Here is a 26,519-nt window from a genome sequence, read left to right as displayed (position 1 = left end):
GATATCTCTTTAACATTTTCTTCTTTATTATCTTTTCAAATGTATTTGACACATACAGTGCTTATCTTCTTGGGTATCTGGTGGTCTTCATAAACTCATTATTTGATGATTTGGGGGAGTCCTAAATTCCTAAACTGGACAATCTTTCCTTAAAGAGATCAGTAGCCAGTGGTCATCAGCAACCATGAACCAGTTCAGCTCCCTTGAGAGTGTCTGAGCAGAAGAGTCACAGACTCAGATTTCCCCTCCCACTGGCCTGAGCCTCAGATTTATTATTGGCATCCACTCTCAGGATGGGACACCATGTGTCTCTAAGGTCCAGTTCTCAGTTTTGGGGGGTTTGCTTTGTGTTTAGAGGGAAAAGGTGCATTTCCTGAAAGGATCAATTACTTCTTGCAGAACCCACATTCTCTCCAGGAGTGTGGTCTCCCCAGGGCCTGGTGGTTCTGCAAGAGAGAAATGGTCGATGGCAGATGGTGGTGCAAAAGTAGATGATTTAAATTACGTTTAGGAGGAAGAAGCTATTAAACTTGCTGCTGATTTGATAAATAGATTTTGTGAAAGGAAATATTCAAAGAGGACTCCTAGGTTTCTTCCTTAAGAAATAGGGATGGTATAATGCCATTTACAGTTACCGGAGATGAGAAACAAGAGTTATGCTTGTATCATTTTTAATCGTTTATTCATATATTTATTTATTTATTTAGAGACAGGGAGTGTCGCCCAGGCTGGAGTGCAGTGCTGCAAACACAGCTTACTGCAGCTTTGACCTCCCAGGCTCAAGCAATCCTTCGGCCTCAGTCCACCAAGTAGCTGGGACTACAGGCACATGCCACCACGCTTGGCTAATTTTTGCATTTTTTAGTAGAGATGGGGTTTTGCCATGTTGCCCAGGCTGGTCTGGAATTCCTGAGCTCAAGTGATACTCCTGCCTTGACCTCCCAAAGTGCTAGGATTATGGGCCTGAGCCACTACACCCAGCCAACGCTTGTGTTGTTTTCTAAAAAGGCTTTACTGTTGAGTGCCCAGGCCATTTTAAAAACTTTTTATCTTTTAGATTGACAAGGAAAGGTCAGCAGTGTCTTTAGTTTCACATTTAGGCCTACTTTCAGGGAAAACTGGTATTTCATCTTCTTATAAATAAAATCTGGCTGGCTTGATTTTTCTATTTAAGATATGAAAAATTACTAGATATTTCAAGCAAGTTAGGGTTAGAGGAGGTAAAAGACTACAAAATCTCATATTTTATCTTTCTAGAAGGATTTATGGAAGAAGGGCTATGGAATTTGTTCCCAAAGACTGGCTAACAAAGATTCAATGGGACTTGAACCGTTCTTTCTATATGTTCATAGCTTGCTTTTTCAGTGTCTTCTTTTTAACCAAATGCTACAACCAGAAAACATAATTTGTCTGGAACATCAGCACATGTTTTCCATGGTCTTCCAGGGAATTTAGTCTCCTTATTGGTAAATCATACACAATACCAATAAGTGGGTTTTAAGCTCCGGGACTCAGGTTTCAGGGTATCTGGATGTCCCAGAGTATATCAAAGAGGCCAGTGCACAGAGATAAGATACATGCCTACATTTTTAGGCACATTAGTGGAATAAGCCTTTGTTATAGCACCTACCAAGTTATCAACAATATGTGAAAGACTGTTGCAAGCAGCTTCTTCTGTGCTCTTGCACAAACAAAGATAAACAGAAAATAACTGTTGATGAAATTAGTCTTTTGTTTCTCCAGCTGCCCTGTCCTGTCTCATGTCATTTCCATGCAGGGCTTCCTTTTTATTCGAGGTTCAGTGTCTCTTCTTCCAAACCCTCTCCACCAATTAACACAAGAAGAGTCCTGATATCATCATTTACAAGTGGTTGAATCTTATTTTTCATTCGTTAGCAGTTCCAGGTCTTTCTATTTTTAAGAGTTACTTGAATTTCCCTAGGACTCATCCACCGAACGAAGTCACTGACTCATAGATCTGGCCTGCAGGAATAGATTCTCCCCATACTCCACTCCAGTCAAAACCCACCATGTTAATTCTTGGATGTTTCATGTGCTCAGAAACAAGTCTGCTCTTGTTCTTCCATCTGGCCTTCCAGTTATGGCCTTTCTTGCCTCAAAAGCTATTTTTAAAAGGCACTTCCTCTCTACCTTGGCTTCTGAAAACCATTAAGAGAATATGGCTTTGCTGAGTAGGGTACAGTGTGTGGGTGCCTTCCCAACTGCACAGCATCAAGGTACAAAGTGACACTTCATTTCTTTCAGTTCTCACTGTGTTCAAGGTCCTATGTTGTACTTGGTGAACTAATGGGCTAAAGATTTTGTAAATTACCACCTAAGCCTTCACACAACTTTGCTTTGGCCTTTGATCTCACCAAAATCACCTTGAAAAGAGTTCCTTTTGTTTCTACCTGCCATATTTGCTTCATTTAAAAATAATAATAATAAATTATTGATACCATTAAAGCTTTAATCTAGATTTCCCATTTTCTTGCTTTATCTTTTCCTTCCTGGAGGCAACTGTGATCACCTGAACAGGTAGTTATTTTTCTCGAGTGTATTGTTCATGTGATTGCTACCTAGTCTGAATTTGTAAGTTACATGTTGCATTGCTATGCATATTTTTAAACATTATAAAATTGGTATTATGCTATATACATTGTTCTCCAATTTAACTTTTCTTGATTAATTATGTTTTTGAGAATTATGTATGTTGAGCATATAGTTCTGTTTATACTCTACTGTATAACAATGCCACAGTGTACTTGTCTATTCTCCTGTTGCTGATATGTAAGTGGTTTCTAGTTTTTAGCTACTAATGACTATGCTTCAATAAGTATTTTTCCTTTTAAATGGATTTGAAGCAATAGTAAGTGTGGAAAACTTATTAGGTTGGTGCAAAAGGGTAATTATGGTTTCTGCCATTATGTTCAATGGCAATTACCCTTGTACACCAACCAGATAGAATAAGGATGTGTTGTTCTTCAGAGCTCATACTTAGTTATGGTTGTCACAGAGGGTCATCTACAATTTGGCAGAAGAGTAGTAAGAAGAAAAAGTTGCTTTCCTGGAATATCGCTTTCTTTCCTTTTATCTTCTCCCTAACTCTAACACAACTTTTCACCTCCTCTCTTTCTGCCACCAAAACTCTCATATATTGCCAACCCAGTGCCCATCCAGATCTTATATTGACAATAGCTTGCTTTTGGAATTAGGAAGACCTAAGTTAAAATGCCGCCTCCACTTCTGTGAAAGTTTGGACAAAGCTATATAGATCATTTAAACTTCATTTTTCTCATCTGTAAAAATTTGAGTGATATTAATTACATGATACTGGTATTGTGAGGATTAAGAGACAATATCCGGGAACTTATGGTGGACTGCACTCTTCCCATAGAAAGATAAGGTATATCTCCTCCTCTTGAATTTCGGGGCAGAGCCGGGTAAATGGGCCTCTCCATGTAATTGCTCCAGCAGAATAATTAGCTTTCTAAACAGATGCTCAGGCCTCCCAGAGAGTGTTCCTAAAGAAGGGAAGTAGAGGCTACCAGTCTGATAAGGCCTAAGCCTGGGAACTGGTGCCGGGTCTCTTCCACCATATCCCATTACTCAAAGCAGCAAAAGATATCTGGAATAGCCTCCTAACTGATCTTTTCAGTAATAAGTCTTCCCTTCCTTCAAACCTGTTAATTTCCATTGTGTTTAACATACAGTAACTTGACGTGTGTAAGGTTCTGAACGATTGTTTTGCTTTCTAAACCATCGAATACTACCTTCGCCTGCTCGCTATGCCTCGGCTCTGTTTCAGGTTTTTTGCACATAGCAGACCACCCAAAAACTCAGTGGCTTAGAGTGACAACTTTTGTTTTCTTCTCACTGTTACGGGGTTGATGGGTGGATATTTCTATTGGTTTTACCTGGACTTACTCACTGAGCGCATTTCAGCTGGGTGGCTGAATTTCAGCTGGGACAGCTGGAATGCCAGCACCTTGCTCTCCAAGTGGTATTTCCTCTTGAAGGAGACCAGACCAAGCAGGACTTTCTCACATGGCTCATCTGTGTTCTGAACAAGCACTTATCAAGCCTTCGCTTGTGCTGTTCGCTGATGTCCCATTGGCCAAATAAGTCATGTGGCCGTGCCCTGAGTCAGTAAGGGAGGAGACTACATAAGGGCATGGATAAGAGAAGGCAGGATTCATTGGAGGCCATTAGCATCAACAAGACCCAAATGCCTCATTTTATTTCCTAGAATGCACCGGGCTCTTTTTTGCTTTAAGGTCTTTTCATAGTCTTCCTTTTAATCATTCAACAAATATTTAGGCACCCTCAGACACTGGACAAAATGCTCAGAGCTCTCAAGAGTCTTTCCTTCTAAAGAGGGAAAGCATATAATAAATATATGCAAAACTAGAAAAGATAATTTCAGAAGGTTATAAAACCTCTGAAAAAATAAACTCGGATAATGGGTAGAAAGTGATTGGCAAAAGTGCAGAGTGAAATGAAGTTCAGCCAGGTCAAGAAGGCCTTCTGAGGGGATGGCACTCCATCTGAAAGCTGGTGATAAGAAAGCACAGCAGTGAGGTGTCACAGAGGAGGAGTGTTCTGACCATACCTCAACCTTGGTCATGGCTGTCCTCTCTCCTCTTGCCTTCCTCCTTGTAAGTAGCCCATTCCTGCCCTTACCACTGCCCACCTAGTTTATCCCTTTAGAAAATTCACCACAATTTTGGGTGATTTGCTGTTGCTCCTTGTTTAAGTCCCTCATAAACTATAATGCTAATGAAGATAGAGTTGTTTCTGTATGTTTCTTGGATATTTTCATAGATCTATGCTAAGTTGACATTCAAAAACAATTGCTAAATGAATAAATGAATGAATTCACATAGTCACTCATGCAGGTTGAACACATGACCACAGATGCTCAGGGTGAGACAGGTTCCTATGTCCAGTTCCTCATGGGCCCAGACTACATTTGCCTGTCTCTCAGTTGGGACCAACCCACTGTGCAAGTTCTTTCTACCCTCCTGGGTGTTTCATTTCAGGGGTTCTTTGGACTCTTTGGAACTTCCCTGACTCTGAGCTGAGAACAGTTGCTATTCTGTCCAGCCTAATAGGTTTCAATAAATGTTAAGTCCCAGAGACAAAGCTTTGGGGCCTTGCCCCTTTTCCCTTTAGGAAGTCTGCTAGAATTCATATACAAAATTTCTACCCCTTTTCCCTGCTACTTTCAAATTTGAAATAATAAAAAAAGAGATTTTATTCTATTTCATTAGATACCACCTCTCATGAACAATGATAGCAGCTATCAATCATACTGTAAGTACCAGGTAACTAGACACCTGGCCTATATTATCATTAACCCTCACCACAATCCTGCAAGATAGGATTCTTTTCCCCATTTTCAGATAAGGAAACAGAGGCTTACAGAGGTGAAATAATTTCCACAATAAATCCGAGGATTAAAATGTAGATCAGGTGTTCAGGCCTACTTGAGTCCAGATCTGATGATCTTCCTACCAGACACGTTACCTTTGTGTTGACCCGCTCCACAGTGGGGATAAAAATACAGCTCCTTGTGGTTTTGATTTGCATTTCTCTGATGGCCAGTGATGGTGAGCATTTTTTCATGTGTTTTTTGGCTGCATAAATGTCTTCTTTTGAGAAGTGTCTGTTCATGTCCTTCGCCCACTTTTTGATGGGGTTGTTTGTTTTTTTCTTGCAAATTTGTTGGAGTTCATTGTAGATTCTGGATATTAGCCCTTTGTCAGATGAGTAGGTTGCGAAAATTTTCTCCCATTTTGTAGGTTGCCTGTTCACTCTGATGGTAGTTTCTTTTGCTGTGCAGAAGCTCTTGAGTTTAATTAGATCCCATTTGTCAATTTTGGCTTTTGTTGCCATTGCTTTTGGTGTTTTAGACATGAAGTCCTTGCCCATGCCTATGTCCTGAATGGTAATGCCTAGGTTTTCTTCTAGGGTTTTTATGGTTTTAGGTCTGACATTTAAGTCTTTAATCCATCTTGAATTGATTTTTGTATACGGTGTAAGGAAGGGATCCTGTTTCGGCTTTCTACATATGGCTAGCCAGTTTTCCCAGCACCATTTATTAAATAGGGAATCCTTTCACCATTTCTTGTTTTTGTCAGGTTTGTCAAAGATCAGATACTTGTAGATATGTGGCATTATTTCTGACGGCTCTGTTCTGTTCCTTTGATCTATATCTCTGTTTTGGTACCAGTACCATGCTGTTTTGGTTACTGTAGCCTTGTAGTATAGTTTGAAGTCAGGTAGTGTGATGCCTCCACCTTTGTTCTTTTGGCTTAGAATGAGATACCATCTCACACCAGTTAGAATGGCAATCATTAAAAAGTCAGGAAACAACAGGTGCTGGAGAGGATGTGGAGAAATAGGAACACTTTTACACTGTTGGTGGGACTGTAAACTAGTTCAACCCTTGTGGAAGTCAGTGTGGCGATTCCTCAGGGATCTAGAGCTAGAAATTCCATTCAACCCAGCCATCCCATTACTGGGTATATACCCAAAGGACTATAAATCATGCTGCTATAAAGACACATGCACACGTATGTTTATTGCGGCATTATTCACAATAGCAAAGACTTGGAACCAACCCAAATGTCCAACAATGATAGACTGGATTAAGAAAATGTGGCACATATACACCATGGAATACTATGCAGCCATAAAAAATGATGAGTTCATGTCCTTTGTAGGGACATGGATGAAATTGGAAATCATCATTCTCAGTAAACTATCGCAAGAACAAAAAACCAAACACCGCATATTCTCACTCATAGGTGGGAATTGAACAATGAGAACACATGGACACAGGAAGGGGAACATCACACTTCGGGGACTGTTGTGGGGTGGGGGGAGGGGGGAGGGATAGCATTGGGAGATATACCTAATGCTAGATGACGAGTTAATGGGTGCAGCACACCAGCATGGCACATGTATACATATGTAACTTACCTGCACATTGCGCACATGTACCATAAAACCTAAAGTATAATAATAATAATAAGAAAAGAAAAAAAAAATACAGCTCCACTGTCTCTTATCTCCAGCTCTGAAATCCAAAAATTTCTGAAAACCAAAACTGTTCCTGAAAACACATGACCTGATGTGACCTGAACTCATCTGTGGGCCTAACCTGACCTGACACGAAGCTATTTATAGTCTTTATTTATTCCCTGTACTATGACTATTCATACTTTTGCTCCAAAAATAGTAACATGTTCAATTACAGGGTACTCCCCCAGACCCTGATAAGGGAATTCATATATAGTGTTTGCATTGTATTGCTTTCCAAAAATCTGAGAAATTCTGAATTCTGAAACACATGTGGCCCCAGGGTTTTCAGGTGTGCAACTGTGATTCTGTAATAATAAATTATGTTTGTGAATGGTTTTAGAGCTCACAAAGTTTTTAAGGGTTGAGGAAATTTTATTTTGTTTTCCTCTAGTACACAAAGAGTAATTTAGGAGATTTATCTGCACCTTATTTTCTTACTCTTCCATAAAGCAGCTTTATTCCTGATTTCAGGCTATTAATCATACTTGATCCCAACAGAAGTCTCAAGTTATTTCTTCTTGCAGAAAGACATTTAGTTTTAAGATTAAGAGAAATGAAAAAAAAGGAAAGCACTTTTCAGAAGCACTCGTATTCACTTCACTTAAACTAACTCTAAATTTTTAATTTCCTAAAATAATGGCTTAGAATAGCACTAAAGTGAATACACTAAATGGATCCAACCATTAAAACGTATTTTAAAAATAGTGAATAAATATTTTTAAATGTAAGAAAACAATTATAATAAGAGTACCTTGCATTTATTAATTTGCAATTTATAAAACATTTTCACCTACCTGATCTCCTATACAATAATAATTATTATTATCATTATAGGAAAGTTGCCATTCACTGAGTGCTATCTTTTCATGAGACACTTTATATATACTATTTACTTATCCTCACAACTGTTTAAGGTTGTTATTATTATTTCTACCTCACAAACAAGAAAATTGAAGCTCAATGAGGCTGATATATTTGCTTCCAATTGCACAAATAGAAGGTTAGAGTGAGTACCTGAGAAAAGCTGTGTGTAGAAGGCATTTACTTTTTGGTATTTTATTCTTACCAACATATGACAACATTCAATGTGTTTTTAATTTCAAGGTTCCTGATTGTCATGGAAAAAACTCTTGGGCTGGAGGCACAAAAAGTAGGATCAAATATCAACACTGCCACCCTGACTTCTGGCAAGTGACAAAATATTTCAACTTAAATCTACTCATTTGTGAAATGAAGGACATTATATTCAGTCCGCACGTTTTCATGGGAATTATGTCAAATACTAGAAGGATTAAATGCTAGTAAAGGAAGCCAAGAAAGTCATGGCAGGCTGAGGTTCTTGATCTTTCAATAAGAAGAAGAAAAAAAAACTAGACCTGCCATTTATCACTGATCAAAATGGCTTGGTTCACACAGTAAGTTTAGCTTCAAGTTACATTAAAACAAAATAAATAAAATACACTTAATCACTTTTTTAAAATAAAAAATATATACTTTTTAAAGTAAAAATTTAAATCTGGGCCAAGCACAGTGGCTCATGCCTATAATGCCCCTACTTTGAGAGGCCAAGACAAGAGGATTCCTGGAGCCCACGAGTTCAAGACCAGCCTGAGCAACATAGCAAGACTCTGTCTCTACTGAAAGTAAAAAAAAAAAAAAAAGGAACTAGACATAGTGGCATGCACCTGTAGTCCCAGCTGCTTGGGAGGCTGAGGCGGGAGGATCGCTAGAGCCCAGGACCTGGATGCTGCAGTGATCTGCACCCAGCCTGGGTGACAGAGCAAGACCCTGTCTTTTAAAAATTTGTTTTTAATTTTTAAATGAAAAAATAAGTGCACAGGTACATTTAGTTGCTTTCTCACTGAGCTTTAAAGTTTCTTTCTTTGTATATTCACCTTCATACCTCAGTTAGAGAAAAACAATTTTGGGGTGATGTTTCTCAGTGTTCATGTGTACCATTTCTTCCTTTGCAGCTACAGTTTTTCTCGCACAGCAGTCAGTGATCTCAGTGCTCTGATTGGCTGCATTTCTCTCAACCTCTGGTTCAAGCAGTCACTTGACCCTGCACTCAACTAGTGGTCAGTATCAGGCCATGAAAAAGGGTGAGATAAGAGGGTCCTGGAGTAGAAGCTGGGTTGAGCTGGCAGGAAGGGGGTGGGCAGAGCAGGGACATGCATCCTGACACAGGCAGCAGTCAGTGGCTGTGAAATAAGACCAACCACAGGTCAAAGGCAAGGTCACAGTCTAGATTGGAAAACTGGGGCTAAGGTCCAGAGAGCTGAGTTGCTCCAGACGGCACAGGACAGAATGGAAAGCAGGCATACAGGTACAGGTTGGACATTCAAGCTAACCTAAATCTAGCTTCCAGAAAAGACAGGTCCATACATATCTATTCCAGGATGTAACTAAGGTATGCTCCCTTGGTTTTAAGACTGTGCTCACAAACTTGTTTTCTCTCTTTATATCAAACACAAAAGTTGTCCTGGAGAGCTATTTATAAGGACAATGAGACTGCTCCTGCCTCCCCACCACCACACACACCTTTCAATCAGAAGCTGGTTCGCCACCATGAAAGATCTCTCTTCTCTGTTGTCTCAGTGACTTCCACTGGTGACTCCATCTTGAATCTGCTATCAATCATGTAAAAGTCATCCTTGTTCTATGAGCTGTTTGTTTTCCTTTACTTTGTATATGTATGAGGAATCAGATATTTTTTAAAGCACTCTAAAAACAGATCATCCCAACAAGATTTTGTCTTAGCACTTTTTCTGGAAGGAAGAATGGACTTCTCTGTTAAAAAGTGGTACTCTGGGGTGTATCTAAGAGATGAATTTCCTTCCATTCAACTTTCCCTTTAAAGAAAGCTGTTACTTTGTCTCTCTCTAGATATGTTTTTCCTTATGTTAAAAAAGAAAAAAGAAAAAAAGAAAGAAAAATGGGCCAGGCACAGTAGCTCGCACCTATAATCCCAGCACTTTGGGAGGCCAAGGTGGGCGGATCACTTTAGGTCAGGAGTTTGAGACCAGCCTGGTCAACATGGTGAAACCCCATCCCTACTAAAAATACAAAAAAAAAAAAAAAAATTAGCTGGATGTGGTGGCACGGGCCTGTAATCCCAGCTACTTGGGAGGCTGAGCTGGGAGGATCTCTTGAACCCAGGAGGCAGAGGTTGCAGTGAGCCGAGATCCAAGTCACTGCACTCCAGCCTGGTTGACAGAGTAAGACTCTGTCTCAAAAAAAGAAAAGAAAAAAAAAGTATGTATTACCTTTCCCTCCCTGTCAGGATAGTTATTAGAATCTAAGCAGTGAGAAGTCATTGAGAAGAACAAAAATCTGTGTATTTATTTATAAGGTATTCATATTACTAGGCCCCTTTTCCTGTATCCAGGGCAAGTCCTCTCCATATACAAGGAAATGTACCATTCATTTCAACTTTGTTTATAACAATGAGAAATAACCTAAATGCCCGTTGATTGAGGAATGGCTAAATAAACAACGGCAATCCATAAAAAGAACATTGCAAAGCCAAATAAAAAAATACTCTTTGCATAATGGCCAAATTCCAAGATAATGAGTTAAGGAAAAAAAGTAAAACAAAACATGTAAAACAAAAAGAAATAAAATTACTCTTTGTGTAGTAATAGGGCCAAATTCTAATGTATTAAGGGGAAAAAGTAAGGGACAAAACAAGCATATACAGTATGTATTATTTGTATTTTTTTCAAAAGAGCAAAATAATACATGCAGTTATACCCGTGTATATGCATCAAATATCTCTTTAAATGTATGAAATAAATTGATAACTTTAGTTTTCACTGGGACAGAAAATGGGAGAAGATTGTTTTTTACTTTGTACCCTTTTATACCTTTGAATTTGAAACCACATGAACACAGTACCCGTCCAACAAAATTAAATTAAGATCATAAATAAAAATATCCCTGAGTGATTTTTCACAATGTGTGAGAAACTCAAGATGCAAATGCTGCCCAAGTGAGCTGAGTTGCAAGTTTATAGCCTCATGTTAGTTATTAGTGTAGCACAAGATTACTGGCTCATGTTCTTCTTGCTTTCACTTTTCTCCCACTTAAGCCAGATATTTCTCCTCAAATTTTTGACCACTGGAGAGCACACAGTGCCCTTTGTTTCTGGCTCAAAGCAGCCTGTACTCTCCCCTCTGGGACGTGGGTCCTTCAGCAGTATTCTTCTCAGGCCTAAACTCTCAGCCTCTGGTCTAAGCAGTCACTTGAGCCTGAACTCAACAAGCGGTCAGCATTAGATCATGGAATAGGATGGTGTAAGAGGTCCTGGATTAGAAGCTAGGCTGAGTTTGTGACCAGTCTGTCTAACTTGGCAAAACCCCGTCTCTATTAAAAATACAAAAATTAGCCAAGCATGGTGGCACATGCCTGTAGTCCCAGCTACCTGCAGGCTGAGGCACAAGAATCGCACCACAGGTCAAAGGCAAGGTCACAGTCTAGATTGGAAAACTGGGGCTAAGGTCCAGAGAGCTGAGTTGCTCCAGATGGCACAGGACAGAATGGAAAGCAGGCATACGGGTGTTGGTTGGACATTCAAGCTAACCTAAATCTAGCTTCCAGAAAAGACAGGCTCACACATATCTATTCAGGATGTTACTAAGGTATGCCCCCTCAAATGGTTTTAGCACTTTTCCTGCTGAGGATGTAGAGAGAGGGAGCCAGGATTCTGCAAGTGCCACTTTTAACATGTAGCGGGGCCAAATGTGATTCTCTCCCCTCCCACACTCAGTGCTGTCTAGCCCAAATTTAACACCCTAAGAAGCCATGGATCATTGATTTCAAAACACACTGTCTCCATCCACCCCTTGAGGTTAGGTTGAATGATTTGGGTGCAGACCTGGTGTTTAAGGAGACAGATTGGTGACATTAATGGTAATATGCAACTATGAGTTACAAAATCAACCCATAGCTAATTTCAACGACCAGAAGTTGTGGTGCCTGAGACAGTGCCCAACTGCCATGGTACCATTTGTTTTGTTCCTTGTTCATATTATGATGAGGGGATTAAGTTGTGCTCGAATCAGCTTCATCTAGACACTGCAGTTCAAGTCTTTCATCAGTAGCTGCATTTTAATTCTACTGGGTTTAATAACAATACTAAAAATCTTTATGGTATGTCATTTAATCATCGACCTTTGCATTACTTCAACAGCAGCCTTACAAGTAACAAAGAATCAATCCTGTGCTTGCCTCTAGGTTTTCCACAGAGGTAGTGAAAAGAACTGGATTTTCAAGTTCACTTTGCAAGAGGCAAGTAGGAAGGAGACTGAAAGCTGCTCGTAAATCAGTAAATCAGTTGCTTTAGGCAGGACACCTGCCCTGTCAGTCTCAGCTACATCCAAATGTAAAAATGGGTGATCTAGGATTACCCTCAGGTGATGCCAATGGCCAAGGCACTAAAAGGTCACATCTATTATTGCTGGCATTTCTCTCCCCACTGGGCTGTTTTTTGAGTGGATGTCATACTCATCTCATACAGAAGGCATGTCCATCATGCTAGAGCAGTGCTGTCAATGTTGGATCTAATAAAATACACTCTATTTTTCTTTTCTGCAAACTTCATTATACCTAGCTGCTGCTAAAAGATGATTCCTTTTTTCCTTGCCACTCCAACATTACACTTTAGGGACATGAATCCTTAAGCAAAGTTTCATTTGCCACCTCTGATTTTAAAGTTAAAATGAGCCTTTTAAAAACATTAACCAAAATAAATGGCACAGTGAGTGCCATACCCAGAAGTGGCTACATAAAACCACTACATAAACAGTCAATGCTCCCTTGGAAGAAGTCACTGGGCTTTACTAAGAATATCATGTTCACCAGCAAACAATTTGTCAAGTGTGTATTATCAGAAGTTGGGGGAGGACTAGAAACACAATCTTAACACACAAAAATAAATGTGGATAAAAAAGTGTAGTAACAGCTGTTGCCAGCTGCAAGCAACCACGCAGTAAAATGCTGTCCAACTCTGCAGGGGACTGTATGAGGACTCTTGGAGCCTGAGATAGGAGTGACAAAAGATCGCACTGTAAGAACATCAAACGTGAACCCTGGCTAGCAAGCTAGGAATTACCAATAGGAGGAATTGAGAACATTGCCAAGAATTCTTCTTCCCCAGATCGAATCACTGCATGAAATCAGCCCTATTTGTTCTAAGAAGTCCACATTCATAAGCTTCATTTTAACTGAGCTTGGTTCTTAGCCTATAAGGCCCATAAGAACTCCTCTGGAATCTGCGGATCTCCATTTTAAAAGCATTATTGACATGAACCTGGGGAGGTGTTTTTCCTGGAGTTCTTTCTCACCAGACTGGTTCTGGCTGCCTCCTGGGTGATGACGGAAAACTGAGGCACTTGCCAACATGTCATCCCCTCATTTTGCAACCCTCAGGCAGTTGCACAAAGGCTATGTGGAACTTTACCAACTAGTTAAAGGCAGAGTCTGGGACAGTCTTAAAAGAATTAGGACTACTGCAATGTCCAAGTGTTGCATATTAAGGAACTCCATCACAGGGACAGATAAACTAGGTGCAAGGTGATGCAATTAAGAGCCTTTCATTCAACACCTCTTCACTCATAACCCTGGGGTTTTGAAATGCAGAGCCTTTCAAGTCACACTTGAAAACTGTTGCCTAAGCAGCCTCTCCAGAGTTTTCTGATTCCAGAAGCTAAAAGAGCCCTAAGAAACCACAGGAGAAGCTGCCCTGCACTCCTTCTGTGGGAGTCACTGAGGACAGAAGAGTTACTCGATATCAAAGATCTTTAAGAGGCCTGAAAATTCTTCACTTACTTAGAGCTAAACCCATCTTAGAAATCTGCTTATTGTATATGTTTAGGTAACTCTCATTTGCCTGGAGCAACTTGAAAAAAAATTTTTTAGAAAGTAAAACAGGAAATTCAGAATAAGACATGGCTTTGACCAGCTAAATTAATTGCCCAAGTAACCTTTTGCATAAAGGAAACAGGATCAGGAAGGACTTTCATTCAAACCTTGCTATTTTGCCTTTAGCTAAGAGGACAGGATTCTTTTCTGAAATTTTTCTGTGAAGACCCTAATAAATAATTTTGCCTTTTTCTCCTTCCTATTCTAGAAATAGAAGGGAGGAGGACCTATTTTGTTCCATCCTGTAGGCTGATCCTTTACACTTAGGACTGGAAGAAATAAAGTAGATTTTTGTGGAAATATAGAATATGCATTCACCAGCTACATTGGAATCAGGAAGCATAAATCACAAGTAGCTTGGTCTCTCCACAGAAATGTGGAAATGGTAGGCCCTGAAAGAGCCTCAGTAGGGATGCATGTGATAGCTTCGTGGGCTGGGCAGACTAGCTGTGGAGATGCAAAAACCACAGCATGCAGCATGCATTCTCTCCAAAGATGGTCCATACCCCATCACCAGCACCCATGGACAAAATCAAGCCAAAGTTATGGGGTCTGTTTTAGGGAAACTACAACGACTGTTTTGAGGTAATAGCTTCCCATGTGACTAAACCCTTTTGTGATAATAAAGTAAAAAGTAATGAAAAAAAGTTATTGTTAGTTTGATTTTATAATTTATCATAGTGGGAAGAATTCTTGACCCAGAGTTTAAAGACTTGACATTCCACTTTTAACAGTTTCATCTGACTTTGGACAAGTGGCTTAATTTTCTCATCTGTGAAAGCCTCTTTCTTCCTTTTGAAATGGAAATACTGATATTTGTTTTTCTCAGCCTCTGAATTTCTTAAAATTATAAATTAAGATCATGTGATTAAAAAAAGTTCTGGAGTAAAATGGTCTCATTCTATTGGGCTATTCTAAAAGAAACTATTTATATTTCTTTCTTTAAAAGCACCTGTTGTGTCCTTAGTGTAGAAGCTAAAAATAAAAAGATTTTTTAAAAATCAGAAAGCACTTGTAATCATTCCGTTTATTCCTTCCCCACTTATTAGAAAAACTCCAGGGTGAGGGGGTCAGATTATGTCCCTTGATTTCAAGGCTGAGCAGCTAATGTACATCATCAAATCCTTGGAAGCTCAGACATAGCCATGTGTCCTCCTTAACACCTGGCTGCATTTAAGTTTCAACCATAGCCCACACAGTTTTCTATTAATAGTAGCACACTCAGTAAAAAATAAAAGCCATCTTTTACTGTGCATCTGCTATGTGCAATTAATCATTAATCCTCATTTAGAAAATATTTTTAGGTATTTTATACTTATTAACCCAGGTTTATCACAAAGAAACAGCATTACTCAAAGAAATTGGGTTAGACAGATTTAAAAAAATTTTACCGTTAATGCTAATTCTTAAAAATAACTCTGAAGCAAAAGACAGTCTAGAGACTAAAGGAACATTGTAGATACTACTTCATCCTCATTCTATGTCTTTGTTTGCTCTTTTAAGATCAGTAAAGAGGACCTCTGTAATGTACTTTTTCTGTGAACCCTGCCCTTGAGTAATGAGTCGTTCTGAAAATCATTAGTTCAAATAGTGCACTTGCCACTTTTCTTTGGTAGATCTACTAAGACAAAGATCAGATAAGAGTAAATTAAAATGACAATCTCCTGCAGGCAACAATTGGTATTTCCATTACTAGAAGGCATTTAGTTATTGTATCTGTCTTTACTTAATCATGGCTCTGACTTGAGCATTTGATTTAAAAACTACTGCAGAGCAAGTCACCACCCTGTATTTAGCATACTGACTTAATAGTTAAAAGGGTATCACAAAAAATGAATGAAAAAAAAATTTATTCACTGGGGTTAGGTACTAGTAAAAGCATTAAAAATTCAAGAAATCTTATGGGGGAAATCTAATTTAGAAAAACAGTGAGTAGTTTTTGAAGTGGCTGTTGAAGTGAATATTAATTCAGTATTCTTCCTAAAGGAGAAAGCATGTCAAGAAAACAGCATTTAGGATTTTTAAAAATGTTTGTGAAAGTCGACAAATATGTTTTTAATATATTACCTGGAAATGTTTGTTAAAAACATAGATTCCCAGGTCTTGCATGCAGAGATTTTGATTCAGTAGTGTTATAATTATACATCACTTCAGTATAAATAACTTGTGTTCATATAATCTAATGCCTAATAGGAATGCTTGATAGTGTCCTAATCAGGACCTGCCCTCTTCAGAGGTGGCTACTTAGCTATTTGTAGTGAAATCAACACCTAAAGTTTTGTTATTTACTATAAAAGGTGTTAGAAAGAATTTTGTACAATTAGAGGTATCAAGAGTAGTAACTGCGAAGGAAAAATTTTCTGGACCCAGAAAATGTCTTGTATGAACGAGACATAGGAGTGGAGAAGCCCAGCACTAAAATGTCATTGATGGACTATGTGAGGTCTAAGCCCCACTGAACTCAGCTGCCTGACCCAAAAGTGGTCTTGATGTCATTGACGTCTGTTTGGAGTGAGCTTTTCATGCAAGGTGCTGGTTGGTGATCCTCACTTGCAGCCAGCCCGCCTGAAATTACAGGCAAGACATATGACTATTTTCTGGCTGTTTGCTTATAACACATGTACACTTGGGAAATTCGATTGTTGAAGACTTGCTTTCACTGAAATACACCTCTTGGTAATTAGATTGTGAGGATGGAGCCATCTAACTCCCAGATACCTCTAACAAAGCTACCAATACTTACTAAAAGAGCTTATTTGTTGATCATCTAAACTGGCCAAGGCCATTCACAAAAATAAAGGATTGGTTGAGACACACACATTGTGTTTTAATATCACTTCAGGTGACTCTGAAGCAGGTGATTTACAAACCGTACACTGGGAACCACTGGATTAAGAAAAGACATGTCATTACAAATGTATTTTAGAAATCTAGTCTTTGATAAAAGGATTTAAGAGCTGATTTCAGGAGTAATAAGACATTTTTTTAATCTTAAAATGATTTTAGGTAGCTAGAACCCCCAAACAGATGCATGAAGGATGTTACTACAAGGTAAATAATAGAACTGACTTTCACCTCCCTTAATATTTACACTTGAGAACTTATCTCTTTTCATATTTACATATAAGATTTAGTTTAATCTACAGCAAACATGTATCTATGTAGCAAGTGTTTGAATTTCAGGCCACATGCAATATTTGAACTATTTTGTTTTATATCATCATCTATTTGCCTGAGAGTTAAAATCAAACTCTTTTTTTTTTTTTGAGGCTTATGTCGATCATTTATATTTGTGCAGAATTTTATTATTTATTTATTTATTTATTTATTTTGAGACGGAGTTTCACTCTTGTTGCCCAGGCTGGAGTGCAGCGGTGCAGTCTCGGCTCACTGCAACCTCTGGCTCCCGGGTTCAAGCGATTCTCCTGCCTCAGCCTCCTGAGTAGCTGGGATTACAGGTGCCTGCCACCATACCTGGCTAATTTTTTGTATTTTAGTAGAGACGGGATTTCATGATGTTGGCCAGGCTGGTCTCAAACTCCTGACCTCAGGTGATCCACCTGTCTCAGTTTCCCAAGGTGCTGGGATTACAGGCATGAGCCACCATGCCTGGCAGAATTTTATGCTTTATTAATCATTAATGAATGTTATTTTCTTTTTAGGTGAAAAATGTTACTTAATAGTGTCATCATCTGTTCTACAAGACTCATTAATTTCCCAAATAGTTATAGAAGATAAGATACAAATAGTATATTCTCAATTTTAAAAATAAATACAGGGATAGTACTATTAACCTGCCCAAGTTATCCATTCATGCAGTAGAAGAGATTCCTAATTATTAACATAAAAGTTCACTAGACATTCTCTGAATATACAGTGTGTCTTTCTAGCTGGTAATTTCAATAAGCATGACAGTCAATGAGATATACTTAAAATTTAATATTTTCAAAAGCATGAAATTGTAGGACATTGTGAATGCCTCTATGCTGTGTATTAAAATGTTTACATATAAAGAGTTGACTTGGTTGTTAATAAAAAACACCTATTAGCAGATTTAACAACTGTGTTAAAAATAAAATATTCCAAGACAGGAAATAAAAGGTTGAAACTTTTCTTTAGTTACAGCAATAAAAGCCATAAAAGTGATGGATTTTTGAAATTTATATGTCAAATTTCAAACTATATTTGAAGAGTTACATTTTGACACTTACAAAGTGTCATAAACTTGACACTTACAAAGATCAGTGTTCTCATTCTCCCAGTAATGACTGACAGACACAGACGGGTCACTTCATTCCTCCCATTAATAGAACTGAGAGGGGAAAGGCTTTTTCCTTAATCCAAAAACAAACATGAGTATAGCAAATCTCATTCACATGCCCAAATATCAATGTACCACACAACCTGAGTTCAGACCAGTGCACTTGGGTAAGCATAGTCCCTGATAACATTCTGTTCTTCTACATCTTTAAAAATATACAATAGTTTAAATTAAAAATGACCATTTAATTATTCTCTCTATAAGTGTCTATTGAGCGCCACTGTTTTCCAGGCATATTATAGGTGAAGAGAACATGGTGGTGAAGAAAATGATCAAGGCTTTATCATATCATAGAGACGCCATTTTAGAGATCGTTATAGACATTAAGCAAGTAAATTAATTTCACAATACAAACAAGATGTGACAAATGCTATGAAAGAAATAAGACAGAATGCTATCATGGAGTGACTGGGAAAAGGAGGACATGTGAATTTGGAGTTCAGGAAAGTCATTTCTAAGCAGGAGATATTTGAGGCTATACAAAGGTCTGGGTACAGAGCAATCTGGACAGCAGCACAGCAAGCACAAAGGTCCTAAAATGGGAACAAGCTCGGTATGGATGGAGACAAATACAAACCCTGGAAGGAATAAAGCTACCAACACAGCTTTGTTACAGGTGATGAGAAAGCCCAACTGAGAGAAAACGATAGCTGTGAAATCCAGATAACCCATCCTGCCACTTCAGTTGATTAATCAGAATTTCTAGTTGTCTCAATGCAGAAATGTCTAGGCTAACATCACCATTTTCCATGACCCACTTCTCCACTGGAAATAAGATTTATCTTGCCACCCCAAATGATACCATTTCTGGAGGGGCAGGGAATTTAGGAGGCAATGTGAGAGTCAGGCCAAATTTAGTAGTCAACAATGACACTTATTTTCACAATATATAATTCCTCATTTTAGGGAAAATATGAATCCCAGGAAAGCCACTTATCGTTGTGGAACTCTAAGCATTGTAGAGCAGCTATGGCTTTTTGGAATTTGGTCCTGCCAAGGTGTGGATTTTTCCTTTCAGTGGCATTTAGCAGATCTCCTCCGTAACTAGGCACGGATGGCACTCTTTTTCACTTTTTGTTCCTTTTATACCAGAGTTATTTTCTAAGTACAAATTTAAATTTGAAACTCAACATAATTTATTTGCTTCCAGAAGAGTTCATGTTTTTAATTTTTAAATATTAAAATAAAAATTAGATGAAAAGTATCAAAGGAACTAGAAGAACAAAAGCTAAAATAAGAAATACTAAGGCTCTCAAATACAATTTAAAACTGACTTAAATATATACTTAAAAACACTGAAGAAATGCTTTTTTGAAAAACATTTTAGGTTACTAAAAAATCTTTAGGTGAAATTAATTGGTGTTAATAAATAAATGTAATAATCTAATATATATATTATATATGTATAAATTCAAATTATATTATATACTATATATAATATATATTATATACTATATATAATATATAATTATCTACTATATAATTATATACTATATATAATATATAATTATATACTATATATAATATATAATTATATACTATATATAGTATATAATTATATACTATATATAATATATAATTATATTATATATCTAAATTTAAGAGTTATATATAAAATTTAAAAGTATATATATATATATACACTTTTAGTTTAGAAGAGCAGAGTCTGTGTAGATTAAACTCCTTCTTGGTAGGCAAAAGTAACCCAAAGATCATTCTGGAAAAGTATACTGGGAGGAGGCTGTTGGTGAAAGTGAAGTGAATACAAAACTAAACATCTTGAATTTGGCATAGATTCAGCTGAGAGAAGCAAAATTTGCAAGCAGAAAAAGAAGGATAAAGGTAAATGGGAAGGGTGTTTGGACTTATAAAGGCTCATTAAACTTTATATCCTTTCTCTAAATAATTTTCTGCCAGTACAATAACACACCCTGGGTACACAATAAAATAAAAGGTGATAATAGTGAGGGTCCAGTGTCATTCTGCACCTAAAACTTTAAATAAATTCCCATTCCATATGGATGTTAAAGCATTTATGTGACGAATCATCGCATAATTGTGTAATGAAAGGGGGTTGCTGTTTTTCAAATCTGTTGATTAATAGAGTAGTTCAAGCTAAAGTTACTTTTTACAAAGTATACAATATTAGGAGGTAAATTACCTGGCAGGGGGTAGCCTGCTCCTGTCATTCCATGAGCTTCTGGAGTGAAGAAAGCCCAAGGACGAAGCTGACTCTTGGTCATCTTGAGCCAAACCAAGCTACATCACCTAATCCAATCCTCCAGAAAATAGAATCAACTGGAGGTCAGTGGACAATTGTTGACAGTGGAAGGCTAAGCAAATGTATTAGCTTTGGAATTACACAGATCTAGGTTTAAACCCTAGGCTTATGGGATATAAGCAGCCACTTGCAAGTTTTGTAACCCTGAGGTGTCTTCACCTCTCTAAGCCTCAATTTTTTTTTAATGTAAAACTCAATTTTTTTTCTTTTTTCAGAAACAGAGTGTCACTATGTTGCCCAAGCTGGTCTGGACCTCCTAGGCTCAAGAGATCCTCCCACCTCAGCCTAAAACACAGATTTTAATGCCCAATTTTGGTACAATAAGAATTAAATAAATTAATGCACATAAAGTTTTTAGCACAGCAGTTGATCCCTATTGGGCCTTCAATAAACAGTACTTTGAAAAAAAAAGGAATTCCCTTTTAAACAATACCTTCTTATGCTTACTAAAGCCATAGAATGGGAGCTTGAGCCTCTTCCCACTCTGTGGATGTTCATGACCACAGCCCACTCTGCATATGAGATAATGAACCATCACTAACTGCAAAGGAGCAAACAACGTGTCTCCAGTCAGCCTTGGTGAAAATTGCTCGTGATCCCTCTCTTCTTTCAGGGGTTGCAGCAGCTCAGACAATCCTTACCGTGTGAAAGGAGGAATACTGTCATGGCATGAAAAAAGCATCACTATGGAAGCTTATTTTTCTGGTTTTCTTTTCTTTGAGCATGTTTAGAGCTTTGAACATGTAGAACTGGCCAGAGTCTGGCACATCCTAATCAGTTTTCTTTGCCTTCCTGAAAAGTCCTGTGTACCTTCTCATCATTCAGTTGGCATCAGTTCTCATCTTGGTCCAGGCTTAACTTGGACTTAAGAGTATTGTGAGCATAGGAGGGGAATTAGTGTGGCATTTGGTGGAGGTATAGTGAAGAAGGGAACTGGATTAGGAGGCTGAAGTCTTGGCTTCTTGGCTTGTTGCCAGTTGTGGCAAAGTACCTCAACATTTCTCAATTACAAATGCTAATTCTTACTATATAGCATTTGTATGTACGTGTGATGTGAAATAAAATAATAAGAAAGGGGTTTATAAATTATATAGAGCTATTTAAAAATAAGACTTTTATTCTAGTAGACCTATTTGATTTATAAAATAAATATTGTGTTATATTCAACTTTAATATTAATAAAATCTTCTCCATTTATGAATTCCAATATTACTCCAAAATGGACTTTATTCTTACCCTGCATATCTATAAAATGTGCCATTATAAATAACATATATTACAAATGATTAGTAATTTAATTATCTGATTTTAAATTAACATTAAGATACTAGTTCAGATCAGCCTGTAAACACACAAATTATTCTCCTGATAAATTACTTTTGCTTATACTGCTTAAGTAACTAACAAAGGTAGAGTTGGAAATCTTGAGTGTACAAAATATTTTTCGTTTAGAAAATCTAAAGAATTACATATTATAATATTAAGCCATATCTTCTGCTAACATGAGTGAAACAGGCCTTGGCTTTATAAAATCTAGGATTTGATAATTCTCTTTTACAATATAAGAAAATTAAGCAATTGAAACTAACATAGCCCTTGTAGAATTTTTTACAACACCTTTTTTTAGATATGTGTACTTCCTGATAAGCAGAGATGATGAAATAATGGCCTATTAAAAGCAAATAAGTTTCTATAAAAATGCCCAAGCATGGATTTAAGGCATCTCCTGCATGCACAGTTGCAGTTAATTATTCCAGGTATTATTTTTGTTTTCAGGAAAAGAAAACTCAGTAGAAGATAATGGCAAGTCCAGACTGGGGATATGATGACAAAAATGGTAAGAGTTCTCCTGTTTATATAGATCAAAATGATAGCTTGTTCCCATTTCCAACAGAAGAGATATTAAGCATTTAAAGTAATTGTACAGCCATAGGTTAATTGTTGAACTGTCTGCCTTAAATAATTATACTATCTTTGCACGTATTCTTAGCATTGTCTTTTGGGGCACGGCTGACTACAAAACATGTTTGATATGTATATACAGGCATACCTCAGAGATACTGAAGTTGCAATTGCAGACCTCTATCATTAAGCAAATATCACAAGAAAGCAAGTCACATAAAATTTGGAGTTTCCCAGGGCATTTACAAGTTATGTTTACACTATGCTGTTGTCTATTAAGTGTGCAATAGCATGTTTAAAAAATCTACATACTCTAATTAAAAATACTTTATTGCTGAAGTATGCTAGTGATCATCTCAGCCTTCAGAAGTATTAATTTTTTTTCTTTGACACAGAGTCTTGCTCTGTCGCCCAGGCTAGAGTGCAATGGCATGATCTAGGCTCACTGCAACCTCTGCCTCCCAGGTTCAAGTGATTCTCCTGCCTCAGCCTCCAGAGTAGCTGGGACTACAGGTGCCCACCACCACGCCTAGCTAATTTTTTTGTATTTTTAGTAGAGATGGGGTTCCACCATGTTAGCCAGGATGCTCTCAATCTCCTGACTTCATGATCTGCCCTCCTTGGCCTCCCAATGTGCTGGGATTACAGGCATGAGCCACTGCACTCAGCCAAGTATTAATCTTTTTGATGGTGGAGGGTCTTGCCTCAATGTGGATGACTGCTGACTGATCAGGATAGTGGTTGCTGAAGGTTGGGAAGGCTCAAAGTTATCCATGTCTTTGGAATCAACTTCTTCCAAACTCCTGTTAGTGTTGATAACTTGACCTTCTCCCATGAATTACAAATGTTCATGCAGAATGGTGAATCCTTTCCAGACAACTTCCATTTCCTTTACTCAGATCCATCATAAAAAAAAATTATTATCTATGGGAACTACAGCCTTACAAAGTATATTCTTAAATAAGATTTGAAAGTTGAAATTACTCCTTGATCCATAGACTGCAGAATAGATGCTGTGTTAGCAGGCATGCACATAACATCAATCTCCTTGTACATCTCCATCAGAGCTCCTGGGTGACCACGTGCTTTGTCAATGAGCAGTGATATTTTGAAAGGAATCTTCTTTTACTGAGGAGTAGAGCTCAACAGTGGACTTGAAAATAGTCAGTAAACCAGGCTGTAAACAGATGTGCTGTCATTCAGGCTTTGTTGTTCCTTTTATAGAGCACAGGCAGAGTAGATTGAGCATAATTCTTAAGGGTCCTAGGATTTTCAGAATGTTAAATGAGTGTTGGCTTCAACTTAAAGTCAACAGCTGCATTTGACCCTAACAAAAGAGTCAGGCTGTTTTTAAAAATTTTGAAACCATGCATTGACTTCTCCTCTCTAGCTATGAAAGTCCTAGATGCTATCTTTTTCCAAAAGAAGGCTGTTTTTTCTACTCTGAAAACCTGTTGTTTAGTGTAGTCACCTTCATTGGTTATCTTAGCTAGATCTTCTGTATAACTGTCTGTGGCTTCTGTATCAGCACTTGCCACATCACCTCACACTTTCATGTTATGGAGATGGCATTTTTCTTTAAATCTCATGAACCAACCTCCACTAGCTTCTAACTTTTCTTCTGCAGCTTCTTTGCCTTTCTCAGTCTTCACAGAATTAAAGAGAGCTATAGCCTTGCTCTGATTAGGATTTGGCTTAAGGGAATGTGGTTGTTGGTTTGATCTTCTATCCAAACTACTCAAACTTTCTCTATATCAGCAATAATGCTGCTTTGCTTTCTTATCATTTGTGTGTGCACTGGTGTAGCACCTTTAATTTTCTCCAAGAACTTTTCTTTTGCATTCATGACTTGGCTAACTGGCACAAGAGGTCTAGTTTTTGGCGTGTCTCAACTCTTGACATGCCTTCCTCACTGAGCTTAATCATTTCTAGCTTTTGATTTAAAGTGAGAAACATGTGACTCTTCCTCTCACTGGAGTACTTACTTACAGGTCTTTGTAGGGTTATTAAACAGATTAATTTCCATATTCTTGTCTCAGGGAATAGGGAGACTTATAGAGAGGGAGATAGATGGGGAATAGCCAGTCAGTAAAGTAGTTAAAACACACACAACATTTACAGATTAAGTTCATCATCTTACTTGGACATGGTTTATGGTGCCACAACACTATTATAATAGTAACATCAAAGATCTCCATGATAGATGTATGAACAATTAAAAAGTTTAAAATATTGCGAGAATTACAAAATGTGACACAGAGACATGAAATAAACACATGCTGTTGAAAATATGCCCCTAATAAGCTTGCTTGATGCAAGGTTGCTACAAATCTTCAGTTTGTAAAAAATGCAATATCTGCAAAGCACAATAAAGTGAAGTGCAACAAAATGAGGTAAGCTTGTATTAGAAATCTATTGCTAATAATAAAATATGTATGGTCTGATTCTATAGACTATAAGTATACATCTATATTAGTAGTATTGACAAATACACTATTTTATAGTACAACATAGAAAAGGGGCCTGGTGCAGTGGCTCATGCTTGTAATCCCAGCACTTTGGGAGACCGAGGCAGGTGGATCACTTGAAGTCAGGAATTCAAGACAAGCCTGGAAAACTTAATGAAATCCCATTTCTACTAAAAATACAAAAAAAAATGGCCAGGCATGGTGGCATGTGCCTGTAATCCCAGCTACTTGGAAAACTGAGGCATGAGAATCGCTTGAGCTTGGGAGGCGGAGGTTGCAGTGAGCCGAGAGTGCATCACTGCACTCCAGCCTGGGTGACAGAGCAAGGCTCTGTCAAAAAAAAAAAAAGAAAGAGAGAGAGAGAAAGAAAGAAAGAAAGAATGAAAGAAAGAGAGAGAGAGAAAGAAAGAAAGAAAAGAAAGAAAGAAAGAAAGCAAAAGAAAGAAAGAGAAAAAGAGAGAGAGTAAGAAAGAAAGAAACGGGACATTTTCAAACACAGAATTTCTATTAATCTTAAGAGAATATCATTTAATACACTTAAATAAACCCTAATCTAATAAGGAAACAGGTAACTATACTCCTAAAACTTGGAATCAAGCATTTGATAAAGCATTGATTTTACACGTGTTTGTCCTGGTAGGTCCTGAACAATGGAGCAAGCTGTATCCCATTGCCAATGGAAATAACCAGTCCCCTGTTGACATTAAAACCAGTGAAGCCAAACATGACACCTCTCTGAAACCTATTAGTTTCTCCTACAACCCAGCCACAGCCAAAGAAATTATCAATGTGGGACATTCCTTCCATGTAAATTTTGAGGACAACGACAACCGATCAGGTGAGCTGAAGGACCCTTCTGATATTTTTTTTCTTACAGTCTACTGGGGAAATTTAAAAAACAGTACTCGAAAAATATGACACCCATTCTAAGTCTTTTGTGCTTGTGTGCAGCATTCTGTAATCTACTGAGGCATCTTGGACTTCTGGAAAACTCCCAGGTGGTAAAGAAAATTTTTGGAACTCCCAGCTCTCTATTTTCAGTCTTTCTTTTCAAAGTCACCATCACGTCTCTTCTCGTCATTCCAGTATCTGTATGCTCACTTCACTGTCTCTGAATAAACAGCATTTATCCAGAAAGGTCTTGTGAACCAGTCATTACAAAAAGAACAACTAAAAAGAAAAATATTTTCTAATTGGGATGAGTATGAATGAGCACAGTAGAAAAGAAAAACAAAGCAGTAACTGAATTATCCTTATACTCCAGAATCTGGAACAAATTTTGCTACAGAGTTAGCTTTTCACGAAGTTTTATTGAATATTTTATTAAATGACAATTCCATAAAAGAGTTCTACAGATTTAAAATGCTAAATATTTTTACTAGTTTCTGAGGCCTATATTTTAGGCACCTTGGGGCTATGTCCATTATTAATATTAGATTAGGTCTGGTATTATGTGCATTTAACTAATATTATCATTGGATAGTCTCTCCAAACAAAGTTTTATAAGTGCCCCACTGCCCCACTGGTACTCTCTCTT

The 26,519-nt window shown here is 37.7% G+C and overlaps 1 protein-coding gene across 4 annotated transcripts in view; it reads left to right on the top strand.

Annotated features, from left to right (window-relative positions):
• Window positions 1-26,519, top strand: part of LOC129060838 (carbonic anhydrase 1-like) — a 52,539-nt gene that overhangs the window by 16,771 nt on the left and 9,249 nt on the right. The window contains exons 1-4 of one of the 4 annotated variants that reach the window (XM_063726636.1): window positions 9,079-9,167; window positions 12,325-12,378; window positions 22,389-22,449; window positions 25,623-25,820. In XM_063726636.1, coding sequence (XP_063582706.1) covers window positions 22,413-22,449; window positions 25,623-25,820 — 235 coding nt within the window. In that variant the 5' untranslated portion in view covers window positions 9,079-9,167; window positions 12,325-12,378; window positions 22,389-22,412. Of the gene's footprint in view, window positions 1-8,193; window positions 8,277-9,070; window positions 9,168-12,324; window positions 12,379-22,388; window positions 22,450-25,622; window positions 25,821-26,519 lie in introns of those variants that run through there. The other 3 variants (XM_063726635.1, XM_063726637.1, XM_063726634.1) reach the window with 3 other exon arrangements.

This window comes from Pongo abelii, chromosome 7, assembly GCF_028885655.2.
Source record: "Pongo abelii isolate AG06213 chromosome 7, NHGRI_mPonAbe1-v2.0_pri, whole genome shotgun sequence".
In the NCBI taxonomy this organism is placed as follows: domain Eukaryota; kingdom Metazoa; phylum Chordata; class Mammalia; order Primates; family Hominidae; genus Pongo; species Pongo abelii.
Note: the sequence above shows the minus strand (reverse complement) of the source record. Positions and strands in the feature narration are given on the sequence as shown.